Source organism: Kogia breviceps, unplaced genomic scaffold, assembly GCF_026419965.1.
Source record: "Kogia breviceps isolate mKogBre1 unplaced genomic scaffold, mKogBre1 haplotype 1 scaffold_552, whole genome shotgun sequence".
Classification (NCBI taxonomy): Eukaryota; Metazoa; Chordata; class Mammalia; order Artiodactyla; family Physeteridae; genus Kogia; species Kogia breviceps.
This window is the reverse complement of record NW_026711993.1, coordinates 1-19,025: the sequence shown is the minus strand read 5'-3', so window position 1 is coordinate 19,025 and position 19,025 is coordinate 1. Positions and strand designations below refer to the sequence as shown.

General features: G+C 37.1%; 1 protein-coding gene and 1 non-coding gene across 2 annotated transcripts; one reads left to right on the top strand and one right to left on the bottom strand.

The window, feature by feature from the left end:
• Positions 1 to 469: 469 nt before the first annotated feature.
• Positions 470 to 16,839, bottom strand: LOC131749786 (SEC23-interacting protein-like; the record flags this gene model as incomplete). The annotated part of the gene is made up of 10 exons (XM_059051661.2): positions 470 to 851; positions 2,110 to 2,262; positions 2,654 to 2,772; positions 3,136 to 3,344; positions 4,896 to 5,037; positions 6,114 to 6,203; positions 7,159 to 7,279; positions 10,930 to 11,019; positions 15,614 to 15,807; positions 16,617 to 16,839. Coding segments are annotated over 10 exons (1,723 nt in total), but the record flags the coding sequence as incomplete, so codon positions are not given.
• Positions 16,840 to 17,139: 300 nt separating this feature from the next.
• On the top strand, positions 17,140 to 17,211 carry TRNAK-UUU (transfer RNA lysine (anticodon UUU)). The gene has a single exon. It is a non-coding gene; the product is annotated as a tRNA-Lys (tRNA).
• The last annotated feature ends 1,814 nt before the right edge of the window (positions 17,212 to 19,025 follow it).

The window sequence follows — 19,025 nt, the reverse complement described above, 5'->3', positions numbered from 1 at the left end:
ATGAATTAAAAGATATCTCTGTATAGTTTTAGACTTAATGAAATTGATATTGCTCTTTGTTTTTTTTGTTTTTGATTTTTTTGCTTGTTGATTTTTTTGATTTCTTTTGATTGATTTTTTTATTGATTCTGCTGTTAGTTGCCGCTGTTATTGCTCTGATTTGGACTGTTGACAACTTTTGCTTTTTGGTTATTATTTAATGAAATGTATCTGTGTTCCTTCTTATCTCTTTAGATGGTGAGAAGGGCTGGGAAGAGAGAAAATGAGCTAACATTTATTGGATGATAAGCTACACATGCATTACTTCATCCTCACTGCAATCCTATAAGGAAGGCATTATCACTCCCGTTTTATAAATGAAGGAAACCATGGACCAGAAAAGTTACGCAAATTGCTCATGAATATGTAGTTAATAAGTGGTTGAACTGGGAATCAGGGTGACCAAGTCATCTTTTTGTCCAGGACTTACCCAGTTGTTGCACTGGGAAATTCCCAAATACCAATTCTAAGGCTGAAAGTCCTTCATCCCGGAATTTGCTCAGCCCCAGGAAAACCAGGAATTGGCATTTTAATTGGAATTTGAATCCAGTTCTGGCTGACTCCCAAGTCAGGCCTTCCATCAACTCCATTACTGTGCCCTTGGGCAGGGAGCACAGTAGCTGACCTAACCATGATGGTATTAACAAAAACTTCCAAAATATAAACAAGCTAATCACAGATGAGTTTTTTCTTTTAGATGCAGAGATGAACTTTACCAGTTTGACTGCTTTATGTTTTACGAAGTTAGCTATCTTCTTCCTGGGTCCAAGGGGTATCCCCATTTCCTTCAGGTCATCCACTGTACACATAAGCTTCAAAAGAAAACAAACAAGCACATTAATTTGTCAATCTAATGATACATGAACTGAAATTTTAAAAAAGGAAATTATGAAAAGAAACCGTATCATCTAAGGAAACTGAATATCCAATTTGTTTAAGTTAATATCTTTTCTGTCCCCATCCTCAGGTAATTTTTTTTAAATCATGAATTAATTTAGGTTGTAAAATTTTAGGCCTCCACATCTAAGTCATTCTTTTAATTTTTAACAGAAAATACATGCATGTTGTACAGAATTCTTTCCTCATGCACAGGAAAAACAATTTTAGACAAAAATGAATCAAACTATCATCATTTCCTATTTCCCCTCATCCTGGCCACATAGTATATTAATATAAAACTCTTAATATTCTTGCCAAACTGATAGGTTAAAAAAACCTCACTGCACTTTTTTTAAAAAAATAAATTTATTTATTTATTTTATTTATTTTTGGCTGCGCGGGGTCATTGCTGCTGCGCGCGGGCTTTCTGTAGTTGCGGGGAGCAGGGGCTACTCTTCGTTGTGGTGCGCAGGCTTTTCATTGCGGTGGTTCCTCTCGCTGCGAAGCACGGGCTCTAGGCGCGAGGGCCTCAGTAGCCGCAGCGCACAGGCCCGGCAGATGTGACTCACGGGCTCCAGAGCGCAGGCTCAGCAGTTGTGGCGCATGGGCCCAGCTGCTACGCGGCATGCAGGATCTTCCCAGACCAGGGCTCGAACCCGTGTCCCCTGCATTGGCAGGTGGATTCTTAACCACTGCGCCACCAGGGAAGTCCCTCACTGCACTTTTAATTTATATTCCTCTTAAGAGTTTTCATATGATGAGAAGTCATTTGTTATTTTCTTTTCTGAATATCATCTGTTCATATTCTTTGCCTATTTTCCTATTGTGTCGATGGTCTTTGTGTAACTAACTTATAGAAACTTTGAATAATAAGAAAATAAACCGTTTGTTTATAATGTGTGTTGCAAACAGTCTTCTTAACCTATTGTTGGCCTTTAGATGTTGTTTATGCTATCCCCTGCTATGCAATTTTTTTTCCTTTATGGCTTCTGGGTTTTATGTCATACTTAGAAAAGCCTTCCCAGATTATTAAAAAAAAGTTCTCCTGTTTTTTTCAATTCTTTTAAACGTTTAAGTCTCTGCCTTATCTGAATGCATTGTGATGTAAAAGTGTTTAAATCTTATTAATTTTCAATCTCATACACAGGAAAAACAATTTTAGACAAAAATGAATCAAACTATCATCAGTACCAGAGATTCCATATCAATCTTTTCCTTTTCAAAAGTGCTAACGTATTCAGAGAGGCTAAGTGCTTCCAGAGTTTCTTGCAAAGTCAGGACTTCTTCATTTTCAACATCAAGGTCACAAGACTCATCCAACGTCAGCTTTGGCTCTTCAGGTATCTTTTAAAAAAAAAGTTGGGAGAACATTACAAAGTTCCCATGAAATGTCTTCTGATCTATGGAAAAATCTTAACTCTGTCCTATACACAAATCATAATTTTTGGCAGTTTGCTATCCAAAGTTTGAATATTCCGAAAAAGTATATAAATTTAGTAAATCACGCATGCTCTCATTTCCTCCAATAATTTACTTCACATTTTTTAAAGAAACCATAAACTGTCTCTCACATTTAAATTTATAATCCATAAGGAAGACGAGTGAGAAACTCAAATAATGAGCTATGATTCCATTGCACTCCTAAAGCTCAGGGTATTTTGTTACATAGAATCAGTTCATATTGTGGAAAACTCTTCAGCTCCAACTCCGAATCTAGAGGTCAATCGGGCCATACCTGCTTTTCCTGAAAATGTGGCTGCTTCACAACTCCATTAGCAACAGCTAAAGGCCCAGGAGACTTTGATAAATTCAAATCTTTTTGATTAGACAGGATGTCAAACAATATTAAAGAACCTTAAAAAAAAAAAAAGCATTTTGCTTTATAACATACTAGATGCTTTTATAACACTAAATAAATTCTACTCCTTTTTTTTGTTCAAAGTCCCAGGCCAATGTCACATAAAGTTGGATGTTAATCAAGATCTGATAATCAATATTCTTGTTTTACCAAGTAGCAGAATAAATTAAAATATAAAGCATTCCTAGGTAACATGAAAGGCAAATAAGGCAGAATATAAACTCAAAGCATTCATTTCTACCCTTTATAAAACTTAAAATCTATCATTCTAAATCTTGAACTAACAATGTCACCCACATTGAAAGCAGTGATGACTCAACAAAAATTGTATTTAAAATGTGGATATTTGGAAGTTTTACCTAAACTGTGACCAGCAACAGAGACCCCTCCTTTGAAGTCTGGGTTCCGACTCATGAAGAGCGCATACAGACGGTTTATCTCCAATCCCACTTTCTCCACAATCCTCTGACAGTAGATGGGGCTATTGTAAAATAAAATGTCTAGCAAGGTTTCATTAGTAAAGTGACGAAACCGACCAATACTTGGTAAAGTGATTTTCTTAATATTCCTGTTCAGAAAGAAAAAGAAGTATGTTTAGTCAGTAAGCACCTTAAATTTATCGGTTTTTAAAAGTTTCAATTTTGAATCCTGAAAATACACTAAGTAAAAAAAGATCCCACAGACTAATTATGAGTTGATTTTATAGACAGTTATGGTAAACAAATCAAGATAAACCAAACAAGTTGCCATCTGTGCCTATAACTATACTATGAGCCTGGGGACTCTCTTAAGTTATCATATAAAATAAGGCCAAAGTGAAGATTTTTACTTCACTTTTAAAAAGGAAAGTCTAGGGCTTCCCTAGTGGCGCAGTGGTTGAGAATCTGCCTGCTAATGCAGGGGACAGGGGTTCAAGCCCTGGTCCGGGAGGATCCCACATGCCGCAGAGCAACTAGGCCTGTGTGCCACAACTACTGAGCCTGCGCGTCTGGAGCCTGTGCTCCGCAACGAGAGGCTGCGATAGTGAGAGGCCTGTGCACCGCGATGAAGAATGGCCCCTGCTTGCCACAACTAGAGAAAGCCCTCGCACAGAAACGAAGACCCAACATAGCAAAAATAAATAAATAAATAAATTTTTAAAAAATAAAATAAAAATAAAGAGGAAAGTCTACTCTTCCATTTTTCTTCCAGTTTACTGGAAATCAGGATATCTGACAAAAATTGTGGGTGGCCAGGACAACGGAAAATGTAGCAAGAAGTAAAAAAAGGAGCTTAATGGAATGAAAATCTTTCCTGATTTGAGAATGGCCATACTTCAGGAATACCCACAGACAGAGAAAGCACCCCCATAACAGGGCTTCACATGGAGAGAATAGAATATCTGTAGGGTTAGTTTTATTAAAGCATGTGCCCCGAAACATCATGACATTCACTAAAATCCAAGTATGTCATTAGCCCTGTGTCCCCAGCATAAATATTTTCTAAATCTGTGCTTCCCAACTGGAAGCCTTCCAAACTGAGTGGAGGCATTTTTAGTTGTCACAGTGCCTGGTAAGTGCTGCTGGCATTTAGACCAAGGATATTAAATGGCCTACAATACACACAACAGTCTTACATGACACAGAATTGTCCTGCCAGAAGAGTCTCCACTGAGAAACAATAATCTAGATCAGCGGTTCTCAACCAGGGGCGATTTTATCCCCAGGGGACATCTGGCAATGACTAGAGACACTTTTGGTTGTTAAATTAAGGGTAAGGTCGCGCTACTCTTATCTAAAGGGCAGAAGCCAAGGATGCTGCTAAACATCCTATAGTGTACAGGACAGCCCCATGTGTGAACCACTACAGATTAGGATTTTAAAACCAGCTTAAGTTTCTTAGATTCTCTTAAATATTTACAATAGGAATACACACAAACATATGTACATATATATACGTGCGTGTGCACACACACACAAAGTAGCACATAAACTTAACAGTGTTTCATCATATGTCAGAGCAAGTATATAAAGTTTTTAAGTGTATTTGTTGAAGTCATAATAAACTACTTTATACTATAGTTTAAAATTTGAATCTAAGTTTGACTAATCTGAAAACGAAGCTATCAAAATCCACAAACCTGTCAACACCCGTGGCATCCCCACTCAAGGAACTATGCCAATGAACCGGAAGGAATTCCACTCTGCTTACTTTCCGATCATCTAAAGATTTCTTGAAATGTGTCTGCAGCAATTTGAGAGAAACCACCCTAAAATCATCCACTTAAAAAAAAAAAATCAGGGAAGACAAATTAACTTGATTATATTTTCCTAGCTCGATTAAATAGTTAGCAATTACCTCAATTATGCCAGTATTTTTTATAACACAAACTTTTCAAGAAAAAAAAATGACAAAATTAGTCCAAAAAAGAAAAAAAAAACAACCTTTAGGAAGTTCTTGTTAATGTTTCATTATTTTACAGGAATACATTAATGACTGAAAAACATTAGCTCAACCACCACTACGAGGAGGCAGAAATGCACTGTGGGTAGACTCTGGAATCAAATTACCTGCTCCAGAACCTATAGACCGTGACACAGGAGAGGTTAACTCATCCTCTAGGCCTCAGTTCCTCACCTAACAGTAAAGATAACAGTAACAGCACCTATACCCCAAAGGGTTCTTGTGAGGGTTAAATGATACAACTCATGCAAGATACTTGGTACATACCAAGTATTCAATAAATATGAACTATTAATACAAACATAAAAATAAAACTTCCAAAATTTAAGTAAACCAGGCAGATTCACAGTTCCTTTAAACAATTTCTCACAACGAATTCACCATAAATCAGTTCAACGCACAGGTGTTCCTAGTGGCTGCAAGTGCTCAGGCAGAGGCTGTCAAAAGGGCTAAATTATTTCCAAGATCCCTTCTAATTCTTCACAATCTAGGATTTTATGAGTTATAAATGTCATAAGAGCAAATCAAGTACAAAGTAGTATTGCCCAGTGATCATTTAAATCTCCTCTTACAGTCCCTCACTCAACAGTATACAGCTGGAAACCATCTTAAAAATGAAGGTTTAAAAGTTCTAGTAGGGCTTCCCTGGTGGTGCCGTGGTTGAGAGTCCACCTGCCGATGCAGGGGACGCAGGTTCGTGCCCCGGTCCAGGAGGATCCCACATGCCGCGGAGCCGCTGGGCCCGTGAGCCGTGGCCACTGAGCCTGCACGTCTGGAGCCTGTGCTCCGCAACGGGAGAGGCCGCAACAGTGAGAGGCCCGCTTACCAGGAAAAAAAAAAAAAAAGTTCTAGTAGTTCTCCAATCATTTCATGAAATAAAGTGACTAACACTTACCACATTCAATAATGCTTCTAAAGCGCAAGTCACACACAGGTCCAATGCCATGCACTATGAACACCACATGGTCAACCGGAGGCATTTCCCCTGCCAAAGAGAGAAAGACATTCATCCATGCATATATACATACATACGCACACACAAGCTGGGGACTGTTTCGGTTTTCTTAATTGAACAGCAATATTCAATACCCCTTTTGTCATCATAAACTTGCCAAAATCAGATGAACGCAGCTCAAAGTCCACCTTGGCAAATAACAGTGAACTAGACCAAGGAATGGAGGAAGCAGGCCATTTCTGATCCCAGAAGCTATGAGCCAATGACGATCATCAGTTTTGTATCTATAGAGGCTCCATGGCCCCAAGGCACTAAGTCCCACATGGAGATTCAAGTTGCCAATATAAAACTTCAAAATCTTTTCCCAAAATCCTTCTCTTTGTTAGATTCAAACATACTATACATGAACATTTCCAAGTTAAATCTATTATTTTACTCTGGTTATTTCATACAGATTCATAATATGAGTGCATTTATTTCCAAATCCTGCTCACTGCCTGTTTTTATAAAAAAAGTTTTATTGCAACATAGCTAGGCTCATTTGTTTGCATACAAATGCTTTCACACTACAATGGCAGAGTTGAGCAGAGATACAGCAGAGTCTGCATGGCTTGCAAAGCCTAAAATATTTACTACTTGGCCCTTTGCAGAAAAAATTCACCACTCCTGCACTAAAGTAATACAAACTAGTTGAGGCGTGACAAAACAGGCCCCAAAATATTGCCAAAAGCCTAGTTTCAACAAGCAAAGTGCTTCTTCACTACAATATATATTTTAGAATCTATTTTACATGGTTTGTGCATCTTCAACAGAATTCTAAATTAAAGAACAAACAGATATAAAAGTAATAAAAAGGAAAGCTCTGTGCCAACCTGGCTGATTTCTACATGTTATGGCAGGTAATCCTAATAACTGTTTCCTTTTTTCATCATTCTAAAATAGAGAAGTCTAAAAATGACCTTAGTCCTAAACAAACAGTACGAACCATCAGGAATTTCATCAAGGTTATCATCAACTCCACGCTTTACAACCCTGGGCCTTGTCTGTCCGTCTTGTGTGGTCCCCCACTCATCTGGCACTGATGAGGGCTGGAACTGAACAATAACCTTCAAGATACAAGAGAAGGATTACGAAAGAGCTCACTACCAAATTCATTCCCACCATAAGCTAAATAATTGATCTCAATACATAATAAACTACTTCATAGTATAGTTTATAAATCAGATACTTGTACTGTTCCTCCAAAATCAATTTTGTAAAAGTCCTGCTAGTGTTCAGTAACCATTAAAACTAAGTAAATCAATACCATTATTTCCAATGCTTATATTGGAATATAATACAACTAAATCAGAGGTAGTATGCCTCTTATGTTTACACATAAGAAATAAAAGAAGTAGAGGAATCCTTGTTTCATAAATACATAAAAGGCAAAATCCTCTAAATAACAATGTGCAAATTCAATTTCAATGTCCAAAACGGATTTACCTACCACTTTTCAGGAAGACATATACTATTCTGTTAAATCAACTGTATTTAGTCCAGTGTTATATGGAAAAATCTCAAATAAACAACCTAACCTACCATCTAAAGGAATCAGAAAAAGAAGAGCAAACAAAGCCCAAAGTCAGTACAAGGGAGGAATTAATAAAGATCAGAGAGCAAATAAATAAAATTGAGACCAAAAAAAAGAAAAAACAATAGGAAAGATCAATGAAACCAAGAGCTGGTTTTTTGAATAAAATTAACAATATTCATAAACCTTTAGCCACACTTACCAAGGAGAAAAGAGAGAGGACCCAAATAAACAAGGTAAGAATTGAAAGAGGAGAAATAGCAACTGATACCACAGAGACACAAAAAAAATCGTAAGAGAATACTATGAACAGTTATATGCCAACAAATTGGGCATATTAGAAGAAACAAATTTCTAGAACCATACAACCTGCCAAGACTGAATCAAGAAGAAACAATTTGAACAGACCAATCACTAGTAGTGAAATTGAATTTCTAATAAAAAGAACTCCCAGCAAACTAAAGTCCAGGACCAGACAGCTTCACATGGGAATTCTATCAAACATATAAAGAAGAGCTGATAAGCTGATACCTATCCTTCTCAAACTATTCCAAAAATTGAAGAGGAGGGAACACTCCCAAATTCATTCTATGAGGCCACCATGACCCTGATACCAAAACCAAACACACTACAAAAAAAAAGAAAATTACAGGCCAATATCTTCAATGAATATAGATGCAAAAACTGTCAACAAAATATAAACAAACCAAATCCAACAATATATAAAAAGGATCATACATCATGATCAAGTGGAATTTATTCCAAAGATGCAAGGATGGTTCAACATTTGCAAATCAATCCATGTGATACACACATTAACAAAAGGAAGGATTAAAAATCATGATTATCTGAACAGATTCAGAAAAGCATTTGACAAAATTCAACATCTATTCATGGTTAAAAAAAAAACTCTCATCAAAGTTGGTACAGAGGGAACATATCTCAACATAGTAAAGGCCATTTATGAAAAAACCCACAGCTAACAGCACACTCAGTGATGAAAAGCTGATCATATTTCCTCCAAATTCAGAAACAAGGATGCCCACTCCTGCCACCTCTATTTAACATAGTATTGGAAGTCCTAGCCACAGCAGTCGAGAAAAAGAAATAAAAGGTATCCAAACTGGAAGGGAAGAAGTAAAACTGTCACTATTTGCAGATGACATGACACTATATATAGAAAACCTTAAAGTCTCCACCAAAAAACTATTAGAACTGATAAATGAATTCAGTAAAGTTGCAGGATACAAGATTAATATACAGAAATCTGTTGCTTTTCTAGACACTAATAATGAACTATCAGAAAGAGAAAGCAAAAAAAGACAATCCTGCTAAAAATCTCATCATGAAGAATAAAATACCTAGGGGGAATTCCCTGGTGGTCCAGTGGTTAGGATTCCGGGCTTGCACTGCCAGGGGCCCAGGTTCGATCCCCGGTTGGGGAACTAAGATCCCACAAGCTGTGCAACACGGTCAAAAAAAAAAAAGAAGAATAAAATACCTGGGAATGAACCCCAACGTTCACAGCAGCACAGTTTACAGCAGCCAAGATATGGAAGCAACCCAAGTGTCCATCAACAGACAAACGGATAAAGAAGATGTGGTATGCATACATACACACACATACACACACACACACACACACACACACACACACACACACACACACACACACACGGTGGAATATTACTCAGCCATAAAAAAGAATGAAATTCTGCAATCTGCAGCAACGTGGACAGACCTAGAAAATGTGTGTAGTGAAATAAGTCAGAGAAAGGCAAATACTGTATGACATCACTTTGTGGAATCTAAAAAATAAAACGAATGTATCAATAGATAGCAAAACAGAAACAGACTCCCAGATTAAAAAAAACAACAACAAAGTAGTGGTTCCAGTAGGGAGAGGGAAAAGGGTAGGGCAAGATAGGGGTATGGAATTAAGAGACACAAATGACTACATATAAAATAGGTTAGCAACAAGGATATATTGTACAGCACAGGGAATTATAGCCATTATTTTGTAATAACTTTTAATGGAGTATAATCTGTAAAACTACTTAATCTCAATGCTGTACCCCTGAAACAAATCTAATATTGTAAATCAACTATACTTCAATTAAAAAAATAAAATAGTTTAACATTAACCTTCCACCCCCCCCAAAAAAAAAAAACGAATGCATGCAAGATGGTATGTAAAATTTTGTGTGCTTATATAAAAAACAAAAGTTAAAAAAAATTTAAAAACAAAAGGATAAGTGTGATTACCATTAAGAGGTGAAACTAGGCGAATGCAGAGGTAAGAGGCTTTTGTTTTTCGTTTGATACCCTTTTATACCGTTTAAACTTTGATGGCACATGAATGTCTTTATTTTTACTTATTTTAACATCAGTAAGGACTACAGAGGTGGTTAGAATATAGGTTGTTTTTCTTTTACACTTTTCTGTAATAAATAGCCTATGTTCTGAGAAACTACCATATTACTAGCATTATGCTAGATGCTTCTGCATAAATTACCTCACTTCATCAAAAATATGACCCTGGGAGGTAAATCTTATTTATTGCAAGTGAGGAACCTGGAGCTTAGAGAGATTAAGGATGGTAAATGGAAGACTCTAAACACCACACCCAATATCTTTAAAAAAACAATAAAGGTTTCCAGAGATGATACAAATAAAGAGGAAGAACTTATTTTTAATTTAAAGGTTGAAACAAACCATCATCAAGGGCCAGGTAGGCAAACTATTGCCTGCAGGTCAAACCTGGCCCACCCCTTGTTTTTATAAATAACATTTTATTGAAAATAGCCAGGCCCATTGGTTTACATACTGCCTGTAGCTGATTTCAGAGACTACATGGCCTATAAAGCCTTCAATATTTATTCTCTGGTCCTTCACAGAAAAGGCTGCTGAGACTGGATCAAGTTCAAAAATTTATGAAGCTTAACTTCATTGATGCATACTAAGCTTTAGCTAATGTGTTACCATAAACAGAAACTTCATGAGACAAATTTAAATTTCATTTCACTTTCTATCATCGATATGAACTGTAGTATACTTAAAAGCAATGCACTTGTTATAAATATATCCCTACTGCAGAATAAAAATGAACATTTATCAAACATTCAGTAAAATAATTATTTTTTTAAAACCTAAACACTTTAATATCTTAAACAATATCACTACCTTTGGATTGTGCATAACAATTGTCTCCCCACTCGGAAACTCTAATCTGCGGTGCCACTGATTTGTGGTTACAGCTTTTTTATATTCAGCCTACAAGGGGAACAACATACAATCCAGTTAAGACACATCTATTAAGAGAAAGTGTGGAAGAAAATTATAACTATGATAGTAATAAAAATAATAGTAATAGCAGCTCTCCTGTACTAACTGGCTACCGTACTTATTATTATTTTACATACAGCACCTCACTTAACTGTTCTCAATCAGCCCTAAATAATATCCCCATTACATAGAGGTGAAAACCAAGGTTTAAACAGTCCATTAATTTCCTAGGGCTGCCATAACAAAGTACCACAAACTGAGTGGCTTATAAAAACAGAAACTTTGCCTCACAGTTCTAGAGGCTCAAGTCTGAAATCAAGGTGTCAGCAGGGCCACATTCCCTCTGAAACTCATAGGGAACTCCTTCCTCACCTCTTCCTAGCTCCTGGTGGTCTGTCAGCAATCTGTAATATTCCTTGGCTTACAGATGCATCACTCCAATCCTCTACTTTCACATGGCCTTCTCCCTCTATGTTTGTCTTAACATGACTGTCTTCTTGTAAGGACGCCAATCATATTGAATTAGGGGCCCACCCTACCCGAGTATGATCTCATCTTAACTAATTATATCTGCAACAACCCTAAAGTCACATTCTGAAATACTAGAAGTTAAGACCTCAACCTATTTTTTTTTTTTTTTTTGGTGGTGGTGGGTGGGGGGCAGACACAATTCTAATGCTAGCAGGCATTTTTAGTTCACAGTTGCACAAGCCCACACAGTGATCACAGAGTTAAGGAGCAAAAGCAGAACTGTGGTTCACTCCCACCCACAACCTTCTGACTCCAAAGACTTGACTGTCCCACCACTTTCTTACTCTCCCTCCAGAGACATTATTCTGCTCTCTATAAGACAAAAGTCTGAGGGTCTCTTGGAGAGAGATTCAAGACCAGGTAAGGGGGAACCTCTGGTACACCCACTGTCCAAAGTCTTTTTTTAAATGAGTAGCAGTGGGACGTCCTTGGTGGCACAGTGGTGAAGACTCTGCATTCCCAATGCAAGGGACCTGGGTTCGATCCCTGGTCAGGGAACTAGATCCCACATGCATGCCGCAACTAAGAGTTCACATGCCACAACTAAGGAGCCAGTGCAACCAAATAAATACATATTTTTAAAAATGAGTAACAGTGATTATTTGACAATCATGTCAAAATAGCAGTGTTTCTTTTTGTCTCCTGGGCAGTCATTCAGTAACAGCTCCTCTCCATCAGCCTCTATCCAGCTGACCCTCTTCCTCACTACTTTTAAAAAAATTATTAATATATTTGTTTACATTTTTTTAAAAGCAATATCACAAACAAAAATGTTTAAAGATTCACCATCTTAAGAATTATTTTCATTTCTTCGTATTCCCTTTCAATCCACAGCTTTATAATAAATCTTGTCTGGTAGAGTATATTTCCACTTATCATTCTTTGAAATGGTCTTGATTATTCTTGATACTTTGATCTTCCATATAAAACTTAGGAGCATTCTGCAAATTTTACTTAAAAAACCCTGATGTGACTTTGATTGGGATTACATACAATTTATAAAATAATTTGGGAAGAACTGACATCTTTATTATGTTGAGACTGTGCATTTATGAATGTAATATTTTGGTCTATTTCTTTGAGGTCATCTTTTACATCCTTCAATTCTGCTTCATAGTTTATTCTCCATAAAGTTCATATATACCTTTTGTTATACAATTTTTCTACTTAGCCTGTAGTTTTGTTAGTGTTATAGTCTTCTTTTATTATTATGGTTTCTGATTGGTTATTTCTATTGTGTAGGAATGTTATTAATTTTTATATGCTGATTTTATATCCACAGACTTGCTGAACTCTTACATTGGTACTAATGGAATTTCTAGAGGTTCTCCTGGTTTTCTATGCAGACATTGGTGTAATTATCAAATTATGGTGTTTTTTGTTTCCAACTCTTCTGTTGTTTTGTTTTAGTGCTCTGATCGGATAGGATCATCTACAACACTAGCTATATGTATCACTTGATTCTCATTTTCTCACTGGCTTTTTCATTTCCTAACCTCCTCTGCCTCTTCCCTGATCTGGCCTGAGTTTCCTGGGTAGAGGTTGAACAGGAACTAAGGTCTCCTAAAGTTTAGAACAGCTATGTGCTATTGAGATGGTCAATACATGAATTCCATCCTCGAAGCCTGTGTCACCCATTTATAATCAAGTATAGTATACACTTTCAAATACTGCTTGAAAATATACACTTTAGCTTCAAATTAATAGGACTAAACATTCAACCTTGGGGTGTTATACCTTCAGTAGGGTCCTGCCAAGGGTACCAAAAATTATAGTACACATTTGTTTGTTTATTTATTTAGGTCTAAAATGAAGCCAAAGATATCAGCATTCCTTTACATATTTTATTCCTTATTCAAATGATTAAAATTATGTTTTAGGAGACTGGTGCCTCCTGATATTTGGTATTTCCAGGAACAAAATTAATTTTATGCCTTTTCAGTCTTTGCCCTTCTTACCTGGGTTCTGACTCAGCTCTAAATCAGTGTTTTTCAAACTGTGGGTCATGACCAGTAACAAATTGTATAATTAATATCTTCAATGACATAGAAAATATCTAAATGAATAACACCTAGTGAGGTAAGTGTTGTTCCATGAACTTTTGTTTCTAATGGTGCGTTAGAGCTCACTCATACCAGAGAGCTGATCACACATACTGCTTCCCAACTCTGTGTCCAGTTACATCATGTTGCTAGCTTACTATTGGCCATGGTGGGAGTATTTACACCATGGAAATCAGCAAACACTATAAATCAGTGGCTTTTTTCCTTGGAGAGCCAGTTTGCCAAACACCACTGCCTCTGATAAATAAACACATACACGTGTGTGTGTGTGTGTGTGTGTGTGTGTGTGTGTGTGTGTGTGTGTGTGTGTGTAAAATGTTATGTACTAAATCTCAATCTAAAATGTATTCTTACTATGAGTTGAAATGAAAAACATCTGAAGCCTCTGTTCTCAACAAGCTTCCAATTTACTTAACCCCAACTAACATCTGTCTTAACTTCAGGCCAATATTCACCTTTTTGTACTGACTTGGTTATAGAACAGTATTTCATAGTCACTATTATAGAGATTAATACTTCTAGGGCAGGCACAAGTGATAATGACTATGACTAAGGATTACATTTACAAATTTTCTTTTGAAAAAGCAAAATACTCCACAAAAAATCTGTACTATTATAGCTATAAGAAAAACACATATATGAATAAAGAACAGTCTAAAAAAATATTTTTTAAATGTAACATTTTATTTGAAAGGATGACAAGACTGTGATTTAATTTTTTTCTTATTTCTATTATTATTATGTTCTTCAAGGACAAAAAAATTTAGTAATTAATAGTCAGTTGCTAAACTTGACTGTTAGCTCCTCAACAGAACATAAAGCCCAGTCCTTGCCTGAAGATTTCAAAATACGAATCTAGGAAAGATTAACATTTTATAGGTCCCTTTTTTTGTGTGTGTGTGGTACGCGGGCCTCTCACTGCCATGGCCTCTCCCACCGCAGAGCACAGGCTCCAGACACGCAGGCTCTGCGGCCACGGCCCACGGGTCCAGCCGCCCCGTGGCATGCGGGATCCTCCCAGACCCAGGGCACGAACCCGCGTCCCCCACATCAGCAGGCGGACTCTCAACCACTGCGCCACCAGGGAAGCACTAGAGGTCCCTTTTAATGTCAATGTTAGTATTGTTTTAATGTTTAACGTTAGTGTTGGTTACATAAGTTTTAGTTAACTAATACATTAAAAAATAGTAACTAAAATGTTCCATACTCCATTTCCCATGTATGCAGATGAGTTCATTTAACTTATTTCAAATATTTAATTACTGGGGCTTCCCTGGTGGCGCAGTGGTTGTGAATCCGCCTGCCGATGCAGGAGACACGGGTTCGTGCCCTGGTCCGGGAGGATCCCACGTGCCGCGGAGAGGCTGGGCCCGTGAGCCATGGCCGCTGGGCCTGCGCGTCCGGAGCCTGTGCTCCGCAACGGGAGAGGCCACAACAGTGAGAGGCCCGCATACCAAAAAAAAAAAAAAAAAAAAAAAAAAAAAAAAAAAAAAAAAAAATTTAATTACTCAATTAAGTAGAATTATAACAAGAAATTAACACAATTATGTAAAACAACATTAACCACCAATTTTAAGATGGCTAAAAAGTCTCACAATATTTGTTCCTATTCTTATATGTTTTCATAAACCTGAGGTGAATTTCAAGCCTTTGACTGAATATTAATTTGAAACGCATCCATCTGCTTGGCATGTGTTGTCAGCAGCATATCATAGCAGCCTAAGCTCTTTTGAAGATTTGATATAAGTACCTTATTATATTAGATCTGTGATGTTCCCCTGAAAAACATTCTATCTTTAGACACTGAGGCCACAATTAGCACCTCATAAAAGATGACACCAATTAAAAGGCAATCTTCTTTGCACACAGGATCAAGATAGACTGTCTTGTAAATAAAGTCTGCTCCATTGTGAGTGGTGTTACATGAGGCTCCAGCGTATAGAGTCTATGTGTTTTAAGACAAGCATAAAGGAATAAAGCCCACGTACCTCCAGTTTTTCACTGAACTCCTCTGTATAGGGAATAAATCTGCTGTCTGTGTCCCCTTTGTAAAACCAAGTACAGCGTCTCACTTCAGCTGGCTCCTCTTCCCAGTATACGGCTTTCCTCATCCGGTCATAGAGGTAAACGTCATAGCGCCCTCCGTCAGTGCCTAGAACCACACTCTCAGGGTCTGGCTGGACTGGAGCACAAAGACCACATTTTAACTCGACAGTTACAAGGTACATTTAAAAGTAATCAATAATGAATATGGTGACTCATCTGTCCTTAAAGACAAAGAACTAAGCTCATTTTTTAAAAAAAACCAGAAGTTTAAGATTAATCTGTGCTGCTCAAAATGATGATTTTAACTGGAGAAGAAATAACAAGGGTAAAATATAAAAGCATGATCATGAAATAAATCAAATAATTGGTAAGTTTTTTTGTTTTTTTTTTTAATCATAGCAGCAATGCTCCATGAAGCATACTTCTAAAGAATAGGTGATTTTTAAGTCCCAAGATGAAATATCATCAGGATAAACAAAGAAACCTATTTCTATAGTGAAGACTTCTCAGAGTCTTAACACACTCTTGTGCACTATCTCAAGAGATGGATGTAGTTACAGCACTTCCAAAACTCATCTGACCATGGAACACTTTTTTCACAGCATCTTCAGGAACAAGAGTTCCATAGAAAATGCTTTGTAAATGCCCTATAGCTACAAACAAATAAGGGAAATAAGAAAACTGACATCTGAGTTATAGGAATGACTCTATTTCTTGGATTTAAACTACCTTTAAACAAAAAAAGAAAATTACTAAAACATTTCTTCAAATACCTTGCTCAAATAACTCAGAACTTATATTAGTATTATCATCTTAAAGTAGAGAGGCTGGCAGGCTCTACAAGGATTAAAGAATTTGACATTCATAAAAAATAGGCCATGGACAAACACTCTTCATTCCTCTCTTGCTAAAATCAGATACAAATGATGCAGGATCTGTGCTTACCTGAGTTATAGATTTCTTCAAGATTCAAAGAGTCAAACACACTGAAAGGCATCCAGAGTTGTCTGTATTCTATCTCCTTACAGTAAAACCAGTGGGGTTGGACAGGTTCATATTGGTTTTGAAGTAGAAAAGGAGATGACGCTTGCACAGAGGGACCCGCAGGTCTAGCAGGTGCCTGCTGCTGGGTTGGAGGGGACAACCCTGGCTGCACTGAAGGAGGAATCTGGGGGGGACAAACATTAGGACCATCATGTCTGTCCAAAGGAACAATTCTGTATATGTTTCAGACCCAAACTAACATAGTAAGGATTATCCTAAATATTTCTCTAGACAACTATTTAATAACCAGGCTCCGAAGCAAGTAAAATTTTTAAAAATCTAACAAACCCCAAGATCAGTTGCAAAGTGAACAGGACTTTCTCACACTGATGGCAAAGTAAACTAATACCTTTACAGAAATCAGCCTAGCAGTATGCCTCTTGTGATTTATTTAACCTTTAAAATACGCAAATTCCTTGGGAATTCCCTGTTGGTCCAGTGGTTAGGACTTGGCACTTTTGCTGCTGTGGCCCAGGTTCAATCCCTGATCAGGGAACTAAGATCCCACAAGCCCCATGGCCAAAAATAAATAAATAAATAAATAAATAAATAAATAAAAATAAAATGTGCATATTCCTTGACCTAGACATTCCATTTCTAAGAATTCATCCTAAAGATATAATTGTAAAAATTTACCCATAAGAATGTATATAAAAAAGTTATTTATAATAGATAATCAGTGGATACAATCTAAATGTATAACAGAAACCTGAATAAATAAATCATCTTTTACTCATATGCTGGAATTCTCTAGAACCATTAAAAACGTTTTAGAAAAAAACCTTAATAACACCTAAAATACGTTCACAAAAAACATACATTATGCTTGCTCGCTTGTTCACAAAAAACATACATAATGCTTGTGTTGGGACTTCACTGGGGGCGCAGTGGTTAGGCATTCGCCTGCCAGTGCAGGGGATACAGGTTCGAGCCCTGGTCCGGGAAGATCCCACATGCTGTGGAGCAACTAAGCTCGTGTGCCACAACTACTGAAGCCTGCACACCTAGAGCCCATGCTCTGAAACAAGAGAAGCCACCGCAATGAGAAGCGCGTGCACCACAACGAACGGTAGCCCCTGCTCAGGCGCAGCTAGAGAAAGCTCACGCACAGCAACAAAGACCCAATGCAGCCAAAAAATAATTAGTTAATTAATTAAAAAAGAAAAAACAAAAAACAAAAAACACTATGCTTTTATCTAGAAAAAACGATAAGAAAGCCATAAAACAAAATAATAACAGGGTTTTCTAGTGGCAGTTTTTATTCATTTGGCTATTCGGCGTTTTTCAAATTTTCTGCAGTGAATATACTTTTAAAATCAGAATACAATTATTTTTAAAAATTTTTATTAAAAATCATTTTAGAATATTCTACAATGCAAATTTACTGAGGTTGATAATTGTACTGTGGTTATATGTAAAAGAATATCCTTATTCTCAGGAAATACACACTGAAGTATCTAGGAGCAAAGAATCATAATGTATTTAACTGATCTTCAAATGTTTCCCTCCCAAAATTGCACATATACAGAATGAGAAAGGAAGGGAGGGGAGAAAGGATACTCCAACACATGTCAGTGTGCACGTTCACAAATGATAGAACAAATGTTCATAACAGGTAAATCTGGGTTAGGGTACTGGGTGTTCTCTGTCTTATTTTTATTTTTGCAACCTTTTTTTTTTTTTTTTTTTTTTTTTTTTTTTTTTTTTTTTGTGGTACGCGGGCCTCTCATTGTTGTGGCCTCTCCCATTGCGGAGCACAGGCTCCGGACGCACAGGCTCAGCGGCCATGGCTCACGGGCCCAGCCGCTCCGCGGCATGTGGGATCTTCCCAGACCGGGGCACAAACCCGTGTCCCCTGCATCGGCAGGCGGATTCCCAACCGCTGCGCCACCAGGGAAGCCCTGCAACCTTTTTTATATTTAAAATTCTCATTTAAAAAATTCTTAGGAATCTTTACAAAATTTCAACAGCAAACAAAGTGTACTAACTTATATTACATGCTACAAATATGGTTACTTTCCAATATGCTGAAATCCAGCATTACCAAGAGTTTGTGTATTGGTAAGATTTAAATTAGATGGTAAAATGGAACCCATTCTCTATCCCCAAGAGAGAAGTCAGGTTACACTCTGATTGCAATATTATTATCTCTGCCATACTGGGCTGGGTTCTTAATTCTTCCTTTCAGTCATTCCCCTTTTTTTTTTGATTCAGTTCACTTCCCTTTGGAAGTCAGTTGAATAATTAGTGGGGGAAAAAAGGCATAAAGGAATTTCATAAAATTTACCCAATGCAAAAGTTATTCCACTG